The following is an 18,694-nucleotide window of genomic DNA, read 5'->3' on the forward strand; positions in this document are numbered from 1 at the left end:
TAACTGTTACTAAGGAGCATCCATGTGTGTGACAGGAGGGTGTAACTGTTACTAGGGAGCATCCATGCGTGTGTCAGGAGAGTGTAACTGTTACTAAGGAGCATCCATGTGTGTGTCAGGAGTGTGTAACTGTTACCAGGGAGCATCCATGCGTGTGTCAGGAGAGTGTAACTGTTACTAAGGAGCATCCATGTGTGTGACAGGAGGGTGTAACTGTTACTAAGGAGCATCCATGTGTGTGTCAGGAGTGTGTAACTGTTACCAGGGAGCATCCATGCGTGTGTCAGGAGGGTGTAACTGTTACTAGGGAGCATCCATGCATGTGTCAGGAGGGTGTAACTGTTACTAGGGAGCATTCATGCATGTGTCAGGAGGGTGTAACTGTTACTAGGGAGCACCCATATGTGTCAGGAGGGTATAACTGTTATTAGGGAGCATCCATGCATGTGTCAGGGGGGCGTAACTTACTAGGGAGCATCCATGTGCATGTCAGGAGGGTGTAACTAACACTTGGGAGCCCCTGAATTTGAATATACAAAGTGATAATCATCAGACTGGACAGAGTTTACATAAATGCCCCAATAAATTGAATGGGAACAAAATGCTAACATTAGAATAATAAGCATCAGTTAGATCTTTTTCAAAAGTGTGTAAATGAATGTATCGAATAACACTAATTATGAAGCCATCTGTGTATTTACTGAAATTTGTAATTTCCTTTGTTGGCTAAGAATGTACTACAGAGAGTGTTCAAGCAAATGGGAACAACGTAAAGGAAAAGTTCAATTTTAACATGAATTCAGATGAGGCTCCAAAACGGTGGTGAGGCCCACGTGACCACCCCTGGAGCTTCCTCTAAAGAGGGGCACAAAGATGCTCCTCAAGAGGAATAAAGGGGTCCCACCACAGGCCAATCACCCCGCAGGCCATTAGTGGAAGTGTGTGTATTTCAGGAAAATAACACATTTAAAGGGACTCAACATGAGCCACCAATTATATTGACGGTTTTAACTTAAAATAAACATGGCTGCAAAACCACCCCTGAAAATGACCAGGTAAATTAGAATGGCAACAAGCTTCCTGTATATAATGAAAACAATCTAAAACTTATTATGTAATTAAGCTGGTGCTTCTGGTAACAAACCAATAATTATCTTTTAATGATCTCATAAATCTACTCTAATCTAAGTGATATTTAATATTTCACTTGAATTTCTGTTAGGTCCTCTTGGTTTATTTTGTTCCAGGAGAAACAATAAAACATATTTGTAGTATTCCATGTGGTACTGCAAAACCTCTCACTAACATTAGTAGGTTTTTTTTAATAACTCAAGCCTGAGACTTCTAAAAGATTTATCTGGAAAATTAATTTAAGCATAAAGGAAATTATGTTTTGCATATTTCAATGTCAAGTGCTTTATAAACATCAATTAATTAAATTTTATAACACCTTTCAAAGAGATAAAATAATGATCATGTTAGAGATAAGTGAACCAATAATTAGGAAGGTTGAGTGACTTAGTCAAGGTTACTTCTCAGTCTCTCACAAACTCAAAAAAATTAAAAAGTCAGCAAATGTCTCTCTCTCTCTGTCTCTCTCTCACACACACACACACACACACACACACACACACACAAACACTTTTATGTGGTTATGGTTTAGTGACAATTTTTGCCTCCATAATTTTACATCATGTGGTGCCCAGAAAACAGCAGCTCTGAAAACCTGCATTGCTGCTGCCAGGACAGTGAGCAGGGAAGTCCTGGATGAGCCAGGGGTGCTGACTGACTGACTGCTGCAGGAAGCACCTTCCTGGACCACAGTTCCTCATCTGAAAACATCTAAAAAGGTGTGTAGCTAATCAGAGACGCTGCACAGGTGGAGAGGATGAAAGAACACTTCTCTGGTCACATGAAACATCGCAAACCACACCTGGAGACTCAATACAACCACCAAGCAGCCCAGACATTAAACCTGAAGTCTTATGCATCATGTTGATGTAAAGATCCTTACGTGGGTTTTGTTTGCTCTTGTTTTTGACAAAATCCTAACAAGCACTGGTTTTTGTTTTCTTGGCTACGGTATTCTAGAAACGGCATCTGATCAGGAAAAAGGGATCTACTAGAGGCTGAAGAATTGATTCTCTTAGAGGGTGTGAGGAGCTAGAAAACCTGAAAAAAGCAGATCAAACAGGGGGACCGTTTTGGGTTGGGGCCGACCTGCCTCCCCAGCACCTGCTGGTGCCGAGCAGGGCAGCATGGAAGGGACGTGGTAGAGGCCTGACTACGGCGCTGAGAGGCCAAAAAATGAGGCTATTTGAACACTCTGATTACGCAGGTGAAGTGCGTATGACATTCTGAAATTTATCCCCCAAAAGTAGCTCAGACTCAGTTGGAATGAGAAAACGTGTCTCCTAGTTTTCTCAAAAATCTGCTGACTGCTGCCATTTGATAAGTGAAATCACCCTAGTTTTAACAACATCATTTGTGAATTAAATCCGTGTCACTGAGAATGTTACTAATTGGAAAACCACAGTAGCAGCATTTTCACCCCCTTTCCAATCGAGCTGTCCTACACCGGGGACTCCCAGGCCTGGTCAGGCACTGTCCAACCAGGTCTCCTCTGAGTCTGCCTTGGGCTGCGCTCCCGCCTTCCCTGAGAACAGCTCCGGCCCCTTCCCCACTGCACTGCCCTGCCTGGCCCGCACAGACGCGCCTGCTGGAGCTGAACTTCAGCATCACCAGCTGTCCGTTTCCTGCATCACCTGTTAAGGCTTGGCCCACCTGCTGAGCCCAGTGAGCTGGGGTCCAACAGACTGGGTGGACCCACCCGCCAGGCACGTGGGCACTCCTGCACAGGTGACGAGTGTAGAAGTGAAACTAGAAAGCTTTTAGAAGAAAACTCAGGACAGAATCTTCCTGATCTAGAGTGACACGGTGCGTTCTTAGATGCAACTCCAAGAACACAATCCAAAAAGAAGAAGACAGTAAACTGGACCTCAGTGAAGTTAAAACTTTTGCTCTGTGAATCATACAGAATGTAGTCTTTCTTCCTTATTTTCAGTCTTCCACGTTGTTGTGTGTGCCTATAGTTCATCCTTATGGATGAAGAGCACTCCATTGTACAGGTATACAACAATTTGTTAATTGATCACAAGTTGATGGGCATTTGGTTTTTAGGTTCGGGATGCTACAGATAAAGCTGCTAGGAGTGTCCTGTGCACAACTGGGCAAGGAGTGGACGGTCTGGCCCTCACGGTGGGGGTGTATGTTTAAGAATCTGCCAACCTGGCTGTGCCATTCTGCATCCCCCCACAGTGTGTGCGAGCTCCAGTTCCTCCACATCCTCACCTACACGGTCACGGTCGGTCTTTTCAATTTTGGTCGTTCCAACAGGTGTGCTGCGGGATTTCACTGTTTCATCTGCTCTTCCCTAATGTCTGATGACTTGGAGCACATTTTCACACACTCACTTCTCATCTATGTATCTTCTTTCATGAAGTGTTTATTCAGATCTTTAGCCCAATTTTTTTGTTCTTTTTTTCCTTATTATTGAGCTTTCATATATCTTTCTATATTATAGATACGAATCTTTTATTAGATCTATGCCTTGAAAATACTTTCTCCCCGTCTTTGCCATCTTTTTTCATGTTTCTTAACAACTGTCTTTCAAATAACAGAAGTTACTTATTTGGATGAAGTCCAAGTTATCATTTTTTCTTTTATATGGATTGTGCCTTTGGTTTTGTATCTGGGAAATCTTTGCACAACTAAAGGTCACAAAGATTTTACCGTCTATTTTCTTCTAGAAGTTTTGTAGTTCTGCGTTTATACTTACACCTATGACCCATATTGAGTTAATATTTATATATGGTGTGAGGTATGGGTTGAAGTTCATTTTTTGGCATAAATATCCAATTATTCCAGCATGATTTGTTCCAGAGACTATCCATTCTCCATTGACTTGCTTTTGCATGTTTGTCAAACACCAGTTGTCTCTACACATGTAGACCTATTTCTGGATTCTTTATTCTGTTCCTTATTCTGTCTGTCCATCTTCATGCCAACAGCACACTGCCATGATTTACAATTATGTTTGAAATCAGGTAGCGTTAGTCATTCAATTTTGTTCTTCCTTCTCAAAGTTATTTAGGATATGTTAGGTCCATACGAATTTTAGAATCATCTTGTCAATTTCCACATATAAGCCTGCTGGGATTTTGGTTGGGATTGTGTTGAATCCATAGATTAATTGGAGGATCACCAACATTTTAACATTAATGTGTCTTCTGACCCATAAACATGGTCTACTTCACCATTTATTTATGTTTTCTTTAATTTCTCTCAATGTTTTGTAGTTTTCTGTTACAAGTATTTCACATTTCTTTTCAGATTTATCCAAATTATTTCATATTTTTGATGCTGTTATACTTATTATTTCTTTAAGTTTCAATTGTTTGTTCCATGGATCAAGAAATAAAATTGATTTTTTTATATTGACCTTGTATCTTGAACCTGATAAACTAATTTTTCTTGTAGATTCCATTTGATTTTCTGTTAGAGCATCATGAAATCTGTAGGTAAAGAGAGTTTTACTTTTTTTCTTTCCAATCTTGATGTCTTTTATTACTTTTTCTTGACTGATTGCACTGGCCAGAATCTTCAGTGCAACATTAACACAAGTGATGAGAATGGACATCTTTGCCTTATTCCTAGTCTTAGGGGAAAAGCACTCAGTCTTCACCATTAAGTACAATGTTAGCTGTAGGCACTTTTGAAAATGCCTTTTCATCAGGTTAAGGACGTTTTCTTCATTCCTACATTGCTGAGAGGTTTAAAAAAAATTTTTTTTAGATATAATGTTGGATTTTGTCAAATATTCTTGTGGGTATATTGAAATGAGCATATGGTTTTTCCCTTTTAATTTGTTAGCCTGAGAGATTAAACTGATCGATTTCAAATGGAGAACCAACCATATGTTCCTAGGATAACTTCATTTGGCATGATACATTACTCTTATAGAAAAATTTATCAGATTTTATGTAATAAAATTTTGTTTAGAATATTTATCTATGTTCATAAAAGATAATGATCTGTGGTTTCATTTTTTTTTTGTTTGTATATCTTTGTCCAATTTTGGTATCAGGGTAATACAGGCCTCACAGGAGTTTGAAAGCAACTGTCCTCTACCTTCAAGTTTCTGGATTAGTTAACAGAATTAGTTTGTTTTTTCTTTAAATATTCGGTACTGTTCACCAATGACTCTATCTGGGACTGGAGTTTCCTTTGTGGGAAGGTATTTTTAAGTATAAATTCATTTTTTAAATTAGATTTAGTGCTATTCAGGTTATTTATTTCTTCTTCAGTGAGCTTTGGCAGTTTGTATCTTACGAGGAATTTGTCCCTTTCATTTAAGTTGTCAAATTTAGTGTCAGCTTTAAAAAGTTTTTTATAACATTCCCTTATTGTCCTGTTAGCATCTATAGAATTGGTACAGACATTACTTCTCTTGTTCCTACTATTGGAAACTCGTATCCTCTCTCTTTTTTCTTGATCAGTCTAACAAGACTTTATTAATTTTTTTGATCTTATAGAATCAATTTTTAGTTTCATTGATTTTCTCACTACTCCCCAGACCAGTACATCCTACTTTTAAATAGCTCTGGTAGTCAGAACATTCTGGCCTTTTCCCCCTCATATTCTGTTTCCAGACTTAGCTTCACTCTCTAGAGCAACACAGAGGTGCCTCTTAGAATGATGGAAGAGGAGAAGGAGTCCTGAATCCACATCCTCTCACTCACTGTGACTTGGTCTTCTCTGCTTTGAGGGCTAAAAGAACCTGAGGTTTGCAGACATCTTGGCTTGAAGAGCAACCTTAAGTCTTTTCTCCTGGTTGTACCGTTTCCATCCAAGAGGAGCTCTGGCACCACGCAGCGAGTCAGGAGTGTTCTGAGAGAAGCTGAGACCTCGGTCGACCATCTCAGCTGGCTCCTCAGGCACGTCACCCACTCCGTGTGAAGGACAAATGTCTCAACACATCTCCCTGACGCAGTGCGGAGTCTGATGTTTTCACACTTCCCCATCTCCAGGTGATGGCCTGGGAGGATCATTCATAAGCACAGCTGACGTCGGAGAGATCGCTCCTCAGGACGATGATGATGTCTGGGAACAAGCGAGTACTGACCGTAGTGAATCTTCACAGATGATGGTGACACTCAGAAGTTTCTACACAATGGCCAGCTACATAGATTTTATTTCATTTCTATTTTCTGTGGGACCAGTGCAAACAGCCATCAATTTAAAATAAATGACCCAATAATCACATTGTCAGTGGTATGGAAATTCCTCTGAACATACTTTATAAATCAACCATCATATTCGGTAATAATTAGATAAAATGCTTGAGGTTTGGTAGATGGGGGCACATCATTGTTTTCTCTCCAGTTGACTCCCTTTTATTCCTAGTGTGTTATGAAATCAGGTTTTAAACGCATTGGGCTCCTTTCTTGATCAGACACAAGGATGAGGATTTCAATATATTTAAAAACAGTTGACTTTCCTGAGCCACATGCTCACTGCTTCGGGCTGTAAGTCTCAGCAGTACGGGGGCTGAGATTCCTCTCTAGACACTGAATAACTAAAAATAAATATTCACGAGACCTGAGTTCTTGTGAGTAATTTACTCTATTTTCCCCCCAGAGAAGAGGGGTCGGAGGAAAACACACCCGGTCTTGAGAAGGTTCTGATGGTTTTGTGTCCAGCAGGGACTCACCGAGGACGCCCCCCCACTGTCTCACACCAGGGGCCCTCAGCTGAACTACTGAAACAAGAAAGCCAGAGCTGGAGGGTGGAGTGAAGACAGGCAGGGCTGATCCGTGGAGAAGAGCGCTGGTTACAGAGAGTCTGGAGTTTGCCTGGGTGGTTCCAGGTCCTCTCGAGCTGTTTCATGTTTTGTCTCAGGTTTCAGTAGAAAGAACATGCCTTTCAGGGTAGACATTCTCGAGTAGGATTACACCAGGTGGTTAACCCCCAGGGGACCTTGGAGAGGTCACTTAGCCCTTTTGAACTCGAGTTTTCTCATTAGTGAAATGAAAGGAAAAAGAAAACAAATGCATCTTAGATGTATTTAAAAAGTTAGATAATGTGTGCAAAATGCATAAAGCTTGGCATAGAGTATGCATTTAAAGTAATATAATTTTTATAATGACTGTGATGTGTACATAATATAATCCTTAATTTACAGATTAAGTAATGGTGTTCTGGAGAAACATTTTATCAAAGTTCATGGAGAGAGAACCTGGTCAGGCCAGAAATTGAATCTGTCTGACTCATTCCAAAGTATATCCTCCTTCCTCTCCACCTCATGAGTCTAGAAAACCAAGAAATCAGGGACAGATTCTCGGTCACTACCTGGGGCGGGAGAGAGGAAAAGCCAGTGAGGTCATTTCTCAGAAACGGCGTCCTGAGTGAGAAGCACAGAGACGCAGATTCGGGAATCCAATACACTGAGAGATGTGGATGACCTTCTCATCTGCACAGAGGAGACCCCCAGGCTTCTCGGGGATACCCGCTTCAGGGAGCCGCTGCGAGGGTCCATCTGCCGACCCACATACAGTGCTGCAGGACACCTAGAAATCACTCAGTGAGCAGGAGCCCTCACTGTCCCCGCTCTATCCAGTCCCGGGAGAGAGGGGACGATGTCCGTCCACTGTCCTGACTCGTTACTGGTTTGTAATGCACACGCGTTTTTGCCTCCATCACCCATGAAAGAGCCTCATTATCTTAATCCTGGATTACTGAAAATACTTTCTCTAAAACTCACCTGGGCACACTTCTGCCTCCTGGTCCTAATTCAGATTTTAGACCTTTTGTTCTATCAAACTGCCTCATCAGCCTCATTTTCAATTCTCCTACTGGGGGTGCCTCCTCCCCCATTTCTGCTTGCCCAAATAGCAACGATTTTTCACAGGGGTAACCACTTCCTCCAGGAATGTTTCCTGACTCAGAGCTCCAGCTCCTTTCCCTAACCCGCCCTGTTTTGGACGCCAGAAACTCTGAGCACAGGGAAGGACTGTGTGCCTGTCGTCCTTTTGAGGGAGAAATTCTATTCTTTTTTGTGTGTGTGAGGAAGATCAGCCCTGAGCTAACATCCGTTGTCAATCCTCCTCTTTTTGCTGAGGAAGACTGGCCCTGAGCTGACATCCGTGCCCATCTTCCTCCACTTTATATGGGACCCTACCACAACATGGCCTGACAAGCGATGCATTGGTGCGCGCCTGGGATCCGAACCGGCGAACGGCTGCCCGGGCCGCCACAGCAGAACATGAGCACTTAACCGCTGTGCCACCGGGCGGCCCCGAGAAGTTCTATTCTTTGAGAATGCAAGGTGAAGTTGTATCCATCTAGGATGAGCAGACACTCATTTTGTTCTGTCTGGGGACCAGATGACACGACCTATCAGCTTCCTTTTGACATCAGGATTTTATGATTTATCTTAGTGAGGACATCTTCTCCTGCTTGTCTGTCACTGTCCTTTAAACAAGACGTAAATGTCACCCTGATTGCTCCCTTCGGGCAGCACAGTCGGGGACCCTATAGACATCAGCACAGCCCTGTACCCTCAAATCTATGAAGAATTCTCCCTTCTTCCCTTTTTCTAACGTTGAAAATATAATGATTACTGTTGGGATAAAAATAATTACACAAAAAGTTCACCTCCCCCAACAAGTGTCCTTCACTTCACCTTCTAACACCTTGAACTTTCTGTGTTGATAATTTCTAAGTGGCTAAAAGCCACTCAATGTTTGAGTAAGTCCCTGAGATGAGGGATTCTGTATCTAGGACTTCAGGACCCTGCCAACACCCACGTGGTTAAATGAATTGGAAGCCTCCAAGTTAAAGGTTATTATAAGCATCAGGAATCGATCATAATTCCTGTTGATGGTGTCCAACTAAAGGGGGAGGTCACTGTGGCCTGGAAGACACCTGACATTTGGCTTCCATGAACGTCTGACATAGCGTGACGTCACTATGAGGACCAGTACCTCTCATCGAGCAGTAAACAGTTGAACGACACTCCCAGCCCTGTAACAGCACATTGCATCAGGGGGATCTCACCCATCTGACATCCCGAGTGAGAGACAAATGATAACGCGACATCTTCCCACATTCAAAGCACACTTCTTAAATGAAGTAGCTATCTTTAGTCACGCAGTTCACACCCTTAGAACTGCTGACGCTAAGCCAGGAAGGAGCCCAGAACTCCGTGCGGAGTTAAATCTCCTCCTCCTCCATGCGTGGCTCCATTTATCTTCCGTCACTCCTATTTCTAGCCACGCACATCCCCGGCGAACGGGATCCCACTATTTATGATAACGAGGATTATAACACATTCTTTTTCACCCATTCAATTGATATATATTCAAATTTGTGAGTAATTTATGTGCTGTTGTGAGGAGGGAAAAGCAATTCAGGCACAGGAGCTGTTTTATATTCTCTTTTGGATCATTAAGTTTGAGAGGAAGGGCCATTAAGTGCCTTAAAATATTACAAACGTCCAGGTAATGTCATGACAAATTATTTTCACTTGTTCTGTCCCCTGTAAACAAGTCTACGAGAAGCCGTCATGTACCAGGAATATGGGTGTCTGCTGGCTGAGTCCCTCAGCTGGAAAGCGTCCTAGCCCCTTTCCCCACATTAAATATAAAACAGATGTAAGCGGACGTGCACAATACTCTGCCTCACCTTCCCCCTCACTGCAGAAGTATAATAACTCACGTTATTACAGCGCACTGAGCAGAAAGACCCCACTTGACATGGTGACTCAGACAAGCAATGTTCAACTTTAAAGACTGATTTTTTTCTGAAATAAATTGTGATACACGCTTTAATTACTATGCTTCAGGTATCCAGGTAAGTTTTCGCTGAGTAAAGTGTAGTCACTCACCCCAGTTCTCTGAACTTCCATGAAGGTAGCTCTTTGGAACGACTTCTCCCACACAGCTAGCTCACTCCCAAGTTCCACGTTGAAAAAGTGGCTCTTGCTGTGGCCGACCATGACGCTGAAGCAGTATGGCCTCTGGTCCTCAAAGTCCAAGTCGTGAAGGCCCAGGTAGAAGCTTGCCTGTAGCCAGCAGTCATCTGTAAGCCAGAACTGGGAAGCAAGCACGGAGTGGAAAGGGGTCAGAGCGGGAAGGTGGTTCCCAGAATGAGGGCCCCCAGGGGATGGGGGGACACAGGAGACGTCTGCTTAGCCTGGGGGACAGGGCCACGTTGGTTACCTCCCAGTCATACACCTGGAGGCAAATTCAGGACCAGAGTGTCCTTCTCCTGCAGAGCTGGTCTGGAAATGGGCCCCTAAATAAATATTTTTAGTAAATTATGTCCAACTCCTAATTTTATGTAAGCACCTTTCACTTAAAATACTGGTAATCGCAAGTTCTTTTTCTATGTTTAACTTTAAAGGTAAAAGCCATGAGACTTTCATGCTTCCATGAAGCACAAAACCAGCAAAGGCAGTACACAGGCACCCCCTCTGCCCCTCCGGAGCCATCGGCTCCTCCTCACGTTTGCCGTCCTGAGTAAAAGGACGTAATGCTCAGAATGTCTCGGAAGCACTGCAGGGCACTCAGCCATCTGGGATTTAATGAGGTGAACCCAAAGGTCCTGACCTACTAGAATAAGTATTTTAGAAATATTTTCAAAAGCAAAGGTTAAAACAACAAAAAAATGAACTGTTGTTCGGTTTCTGGTTAATGATTTAACCAGAAAATATAAATCAGCTCTAGCGTGTCTACTGACCACAGATTTACTTGGTGGATATCCAAGCCGCTCTGACCTCTGTGAGCCTGTGGTGCCAAAGCATCCAGGGGTCTCTGCCACTTCTCCACACTCATCGAAGGAGCAGCCCAACTTTACGGCTCATCTCAAAGATCAGCACAGCCGAAGTCTGGGTGCCTCAGAGGAGTCAGTGAGAGCAGGCCAGGGTCAGTGCCCAGCTGATACACTCTCGCTCTCTCCCTCTCTCCCCCTTTCTCTCCCTCTCCGTCTGTCCCCCGTCTAGATTCACATCAGCCTTCAGCTCACCCGTTCATTCACTCGTTCCACACACACAGAAGAGCCCCCACCAGGCACTGCACTGGGGCACTGTTCCTGGACGTGCATTTGCTTGCACAGCCGCCCCCAGTGAAGGGGAATGAGGTTAGGCCTCGTGCAGAGGTTGCCGAGTGGCCTGATGAGGCGTGACGTTTACCTCAGCTCAGCGTGTGGCAGCCAAAAGGAATGGAGGTGCCCACATGCTGGGTTTTCACATTGTGATTTTGAGATATTTCAATCCACTTGGGCCATCTAGCCAACCCAGACACACCTCATCCATACTTATGTTCAGAGGTTAATTTCCCAAATCCACATGAACTTGGTAGCTGGCCAAAAGGTTTTATTTGAAACATGCTTCTTAGGCTCTCTGGGCACAGGTTTGTAGGTAAAAGTGGCCACTAATGTGTGTAGGGTGGGCTCCTGAGCTCTCCATGGGCTCCACTGTCTCCTCTGCAGGCCTCGGGGACAGCTCTGCAGGATTCCACTCGGTGCTGCCTCCCTGCTCCTGGTCACCCAGTGAGATTTACCCTTGAGCATCCTGTAGACACCTAGTGCCTCGTGTTGGGTGTGTGTGTTTGTGCATGTGGGTGTGTGCGTGTGTTGTGGTGCAGTGTGTGCGTGTGTTCCTACGTTCCTAATCCTAAATGAATCCCGGGTACAGAGACTGCACCTTCATTTGGAGCCCCCAGATCCTCCACCTCAGACGGGGATACACGGAAACTATTCAGTCAATAGGATTTCATGTCACAAACCAAGAATAACAAGCTATTAGTCACTAACTTGACCTTTCAGAAATTATGTCTGTAACTACTGAACTTAAATGTCAAGACTGACAACCAAATAAGAACTCTTGGAAAGTGTTTCTATGGATGATGCCATTGACTGAACGGCTAACTATTCTCTTTCCTGTCACTGGATATAGTCGGGGAGCTGTGTATTGTAATAGAAGGAAGCAAGCTTCTGAGTCATGCAGACAAGACCTGAGACCTTCCTTTGCCAATTATTAGCTGTTGACCATGAGCTGTTTACTTCTCTCTGAGCCTCCATTTTTGAACTTGAAAACGGAGTCACAAGGAAAAGGCTGTCATTGGCTTTCCATGACAGCCCACATAAAGTGTATGGCACATGCACCCTCAGTTCATATTAGTTCATATTCTATGTACATGGAAACACAGTCTTTAAGGCCATACTGAGTCATGGTACAGATTTAAGATTGACTGTCTTCTGGACAAAGTCAGCTATCACACCGTCTAGCAACAACGTTTCCGGCTGACCCCACTGCTCCAGGGCCCTCTCCTGCCCAGGACTGTAAGAATATAGAAACCATCTGAGGTTCACTTTGAAAAAGACTATTTTTAAAAATTGCCTGGATTTTTTCCTGCTTCTATTTATTTATTTGGAAACAATTATAGCAATAATAAAGGAAATTTAAGAAAGAAATAATTCTATTATGACTACCTTCTGTCTTTTGATTTGTCTTTTTATATTCCCTTCCATGCATGTCTATTTGTAATTCTATAAATCTTAATATGATTTTAATAGAGTAAATGATCATATTAGATTTTTAACTATTTTTCAATGATCTTTTGATAATTCTTCCGATGTTCACTAACTTAAGAATATCATTAAATATTTTAAGGCACACAGCTGTTTGACTCTTGTGAATCACTTGTTAGACTCAGGTCTGAGGATTGGGGTCGATTGATCCAGCACTAACGTGTTTATGACTCTTCATTTGAATTGACAAACCAGTGAGTTGAGCTCCATATTCAAGAACAAAGAGGAAGAAATAAAAATAGCTTTTGAACAACCTGAGAAATCCAACAAAAGAGCTCTGAAGGATTTCACAGATGTTATTATTTTCCAGAGCACACACTGTTTAGCCTCACAAAAAATATGTGTAATAAATGCAGTATAAGTGAAATTAATGATCCATATGTAGCTCACTTCCTCAGTTATTTCCTGTAGCTCTTTTTGAAACAATAACTCAGTCCTTGTGGATTGCAATGTGTCAATATGACTCAAAAATCGGGAGTGATTACAGTTAAAGGTGGGTGACTTGCTGTAAAGAGACAGAGTGATGAGCAAACCTCATGGTCCCCTCAGCTCGCTAAACTTCACACAGGCCTCTTCCTGACACTAGGCCCCTGGCCTCCTATCCTTAGAGCATTCACCTTAGAAAGCTCATCACGGTAAAGCCTTTCTCTGCCCCTTTGAGACGTAAATCTTCTAAAAAGCCTCTTGCCAGTTCTACAACGCACGGCTATCTTCCTCAAGGACCTGGGAGCCATTCCCTTGCAATGAAAGCATCAAGGAATATGGCGCGCCGTCTCCCAGGCTCTGTGCCAGGGCAGGAGCCAAACTTCATGGGGCAACTCCAAGTTGTAAAACTGTATCTACAGTGAGGATACGAGAATACTGTTCCTTTGGGTGGGGCCACTTAGCACACGCAGACGGCCACGATCTGCCCCCACCCCAGCTCTTAGAGAGCCATGCCCTTCGCCTCAACGGAGCTGAGGTCCATCTCTCTCCTCTGTTGCAGCAGCCTAGGACAAAGTCTTCTTTGCTGGTCAACTCTGATTGGGGCGACTTTTGCTCTGACAGGACTTTGGGGGAAACAGGAACACTTTCCCTCAATATCCTAATTAAACAAACAGCACTGCTTGAAAGGCATCTGGAGAACATTAGAGACTTTCACTGTACGCTCCAGAGAGATTCCGGAACGCTTGTTTCTAACAAGTGAGACAGAATAGGATTTAAGATGAGCCAGAAGCCAGGCAAACCTGGGTCCCACCTGCCTCCCTCCAGTGAGGCTTCTGGAAGCTACTCTCCCACTTTGTGCTTGAGTCTTAGCTTAAGACGAGATAATACGCATCAGCTCCTCAGGTGGAGCGAGGATTCATCCATGGTGTAAATGAGTGCTTGGCAAAGATCCAGAGGAAGCACTCAACAAGCAGAGCTTTGATTACCCAGATCCTCTGCCAAACGTGTGAGTACATTTAATTTTACTGAAAAATTTAAATTGAATATTCCTACGCTGAGAGGGAATGTCCGTGTGCTTTCATGAAGGATGCTACTCACTGTTGAAGGGTGCTTCTAGTACACACTGTGTGGAGGCTGTTGCAATTTAAGTCATGATTGCAATCAAGGCCGATTGATGCGATTTTCTCATCTATTTCATGGTGAGTGTTGAAATATAGAACATATAATTTTAAAAATTGGAAAAATAAATTTTGGAAAGGAGAAAGTGTCATAGAAAAACAAAATCACACTACAAAATTTGATTTCTGGACTCAAAACATTAACGACTAGTTTGAAATGGTGATAATGAGAACAAATCATTAAAAAAAGTCTACACTAAAAGTGCTAGTTCTTATGATAATCATACATTCATTTCAATTTCTGAATAATGAATTAAATGTTTATAGATAATTCTAAACTCATGTACAAAATGATCAACATCAACACTTAAAGGTATGTTCAAAAGGGAGATATCACTTTATAAGGGCACTATTTCAAGTCTTCCGAATAGGATATTCAAATCACAGAATTCAATCTCCTTTTCAAAATGCTGAATGGTACAAATTTATTATTATTGTTATTAACCCCATATAGAGTTTAATACTTTTGCTGTAGCCATTCTCCTGGCTAATTTCATAATCACTTCATAGCACGTTTATTGATTAAAAATTTTTTTTCGATCTTCGTGGGAAAATAAGCTGGATAAAAAAGTAGCTCTATAGTTTATTAATGAAGCATATATATAAAATACGATGATCCTTCAAAGACATCCCAATACCAGAAGAACATCTCAGCTGTATGAAGAGCAGACACATAAACCAGGTGGAAAAGAAGCCAGGTGAGGATAAGGAGGAACTTACGTAAAATAAAGAAAAAAGATTTAAGAGTTTTCCTATGAAACTCATTCGTGAAATGTTGATGGATGAAATTCTATACATATTATATACTACTGTGAGACTAATTTTTTTTTTTTTTTTTTGTGAGGAAGGTTAGCCCTGAGCTAACATCTGTTGCCAATCCTCCTCTTTTTGCTGAGGAAGACTGGCCCTGGGCTAACATCCGTGCCCACATTCCTCCACTTTATATGGGATGCCGCCACAGCGTGGCTTGACAAACAGTGTGTTGGTCCAAGGCTGGGATCCGAACCTGCGAACCTCTGGCCACCGCAGTAGAGCTCGAGAACTTAACAGCTAGGCCACCAGGCTAGCCCCGAGACTAATTTTAACATAATAGTTTTTTTTTTTTATCATTTTGAAAATAATGCATTCATGCTATAGACAATTGAAAAAATATAGAAAAGTTAAAAAACAGAAAGCAAAAATAACCTGTAAAGCCATCACTGAGAGATAACCATAGTTAATATTTTATTCTATTTCTTTCTGATGTTTTCTCAAGGAATGTGCCTAGCACAGTGCAACTCACTTTATGATCATCCAGTGAGTTTGTTTTCACTATTGCTCATTACAACCTGTAATGCAGAGCTTCAATTTAAATTCATCAGGCCTTTTTCTTCACGTCTTTCATCATTGTATTCAATAAAACTAGCAAAATGTAGAAATTTATGGCCAAATGAATTTGTTTATAAAACTGGAAATAATTTATTTACCATTAATAATAATATTATTATGGGAATGTATTTCCCTTGTATGTACTTTCATTAAATGCAGCCTAAAATTCCACATCTCAATTTAAAATAAAGCAGCTACAAATTCGGTGAGATTTGAGGATATTTTCAACTCAAGGAAGCAAACCAAACTTTAAAACATAAGTCTTCATTTAAAACTTCTAACTTTTGATTAATGACTCTTTAGGGTCAAATTCTCAGACAAAACATACTGAAAACTTCGTATATTTTTAGCTTTCTATCTCTATACAGATTTCCTGCTTTGATTTGCATACTCCCACATGAAAAAGACAAAGGAGATTTATATGGTGCATGGCTCTCCTACACCAGGCCACAGAGTCTAACGATTGTGAACCAATGCCTCCTCCCTTCAAGGCTGTGCCTATCACCCCTTATATGTCTCCTTTACCCCACCCAGTCAATACTTTCCATCTAGGCTGTTTCGCTGTTGGAAGAAGTCATTTTTTGATGGGTATTTTCCCAGAATGAAGGAAAGCTCCTGGTTGGTAGGACACAGCCCCCAAACTCATCCCCCTGATGATATGGTCAGGGCTTGCTGTTTGTCTTGTTAGGGGAAGTCTGGAGAAGGCATTACTCCAGAGCATATAACTTACTTCTGATACACCACTGAAGGGTGCAGGTTGACCAGATGTCTGCACTTACCCCACCCAACCTGGGCTCCCAGTACCTCTGCTCCCCTTTCCTGCTGTAGCCAACACTGTCTGGTGAGCTTCCTTTGGCCTCATCCTGAATGGATATGGATATAGATAAATATAGATATAGATATAGCTATAGATAAATATATAGATAGATATAGATATATAGATAGAGATATAGATAGGTAGATAGAGGTATATAGATCTGTCTACCTATGTATCTATCATCTATCTATCTACCTACCTACCTACCTACCTATCTAAATGTTTAGTGACTTGTGTTTAACCAATGGAATATGGCAAAAGTGATGGGTTGTCTCTGATGGAGCGGGTGGCCTGGCCAGGATACGAGGGCAGCCTCTGGCTAACTCAGCAAGGAGCCAAGCATCTCAGTCCAACATCCTCCAGCAACTGAATTCTACTGACACTATGTGAGTGAGCTTGGAAGCGGACCCTTCCCCGGTGCAGTGCTGGTTGGGACCACGGACTCTGGGCTGAAACCTTGATTCAGTGTGAGCGACTGTGGGATAGATAACTCCTGACCCACAGGAACTGTGAGACAATGTGTGTTGTTTTAAGCCCCTAAGTTTTGGAGTATTTGCTTCTCAGCAATAGATCACGAACATAGAGACAAAAGCTCTCTCTCTCTTTCTCTCCCAGGCTTTAGGTTTTAGTGCCCGAGTTAATAATTGAACGAATGAGTTTCCATCACTGTGGGAAGGGAGATGAAAAGGCAGCATTTAAAGAAGAAACAAATAAGGGAGGTATAATTAAAGACAATTGTTACCATCTCTACTGGCATTGTCACAGCAAATGAATATCCTCACGTTTTTGTTAATAGTGCTGATATAACAACACTTCTGATCACTAAGGCTCTATCTCACTTAACATCTAATGATTCCAAGGAATTTATCAGTGCAATAAAATGTTATTTATTCACAAGGAATTGCTTCACAACAGATATGACATGGTGCATAGTAGTAGTTTTCAGATTCAGCTACATATTAACATTACCAGGAAGCTTAAAAAAAATACAGCTATCTGGGCTGCATCTCTAACAAAATGACATCTTTAGTTTTTTCTTTTTAAAGCTCCCTCCAGATGAGGCACAGACAAGGTTGAGAACCACCCGCACATGTGTCACCCGGACTTGAGGTGCTAGAGAGAGAACAGCGAGGTCAGGAACCTCAAAAATGACCTCAAGAGGCTGCATTCAGTAAGCACTTGACTATGGCGAGGGTGTGTAGTCATTATCCCGCCTAAGTAACACAACACCTGCAAAGAGTATCCTAAAATACAGAATATAAACGGGTTATTACTGCCCCCATTTTACAGATGAGGAAACTGAGGCTTAAAGAAACAAAGTAAATTGTCAAGTGATGGAGTCAGGGCTTACACTCAAGTCTCATTCAGAGCCTGTGTGGTCAGCCAGTGCATCAGTGTTTCCTGCTTCCCAGACAACCACAAAACCTCCGTGGCCTTCAGCAGTGGCATTTGTTTCCTGCCGCTGCACTTGTGGTCAGCTAGACCTCAGCTGACCCAGGCTGGATGGTCTGGGTCCTGAGGTGGTGCAGCTCTACCCATGTGTCTCCCATCCTCCATGGTCGGGTGGTACAACCTGTCATCTTTCACAGCAGCAGCGGGAGAACAAGAGACGAAACCTCATCACAAGCCTAGGCTCAAGTCACAGCTGGGAACACCCAGGGGAGGAGAGAAATCCCGAGGTCAGGCCTGACCTCCATGGGGTGGGAAGTGAACCCCTTCAGGGTGGTGATGGCAGGCTGAATACTTGGCAAATAATAATCTACTCCTCCCGTAAGTTCCCTTAGTGACAATTTCTTTCCCACATTTTTCCACCTCAGATTCAACATCTTTGTATAATTTAGTGTTATTATGAGTTCTCTCCAAGCCTGAGGTTTGCTAAGAGTCTTTATCAGTGAAATAACTGAGTTGCCATGTTTGCTCAAATTGGTGGATCTGCACTTAAATATCCAGTTATCTTTATCTCTAAGATGTTGACACACGGCAATAGCCAGCAAGCATGAGTGACAGGGACGCTCCCCAGGAAACCCTGACCTCCTCCCACACCGAGAGTCCTTGTTAGAACAGAGCGGTCAATACATGATGAGGGGTCATCCCAGCAGAAACAGGAAAATTGACTTGTGGCCATGGATTAACTACTTTGGAAATGTCCAACTAAATTGGATTATTCTGAAAGCACGATACTAACACTAAGGATAAAACTTTGCCCTTTCTTAGCCAATGAGCACTTTCCCTCTGACAGGAGTAGAATTATTTG

At 42.4% G+C, this 18,694-nt stretch overlaps 1 protein-coding gene across 5 annotated transcripts in view; it reads right to left on the bottom strand.

The window, feature by feature from the left end:
* The window catches only part of SNTG2 (syntrophin gamma 2), a 327,759-nt gene that overhangs the window by 50,787 nt on the left and 258,278 nt on the right, over nt 1–18,694 (bottom strand). For all 5 annotated transcript variants that reach the window (XM_087437204.1, XM_087437201.1, XM_087437202.1 and 2 more), the window contains exon 14: nt 9,947–10,153. In XM_087437204.1, the coding sequence (XP_087293330.1) occupies nt 9,947–10,153 (207 nt within the window). The remainder of the gene's footprint in view (nt 1–9,946; nt 10,154–18,694) is intronic.

The sequence above is a fragment of the Ceratotherium simum genome, chromosome 11 (assembly GCF_057802395.1).
Source record: "Ceratotherium simum simum isolate JZ-2026a chromosome 11, ASM5780239v1, whole genome shotgun sequence".
NCBI classification, from domain to species: Eukaryota; Metazoa; Chordata; class Mammalia; order Perissodactyla; family Rhinocerotidae; genus Ceratotherium; species Ceratotherium simum.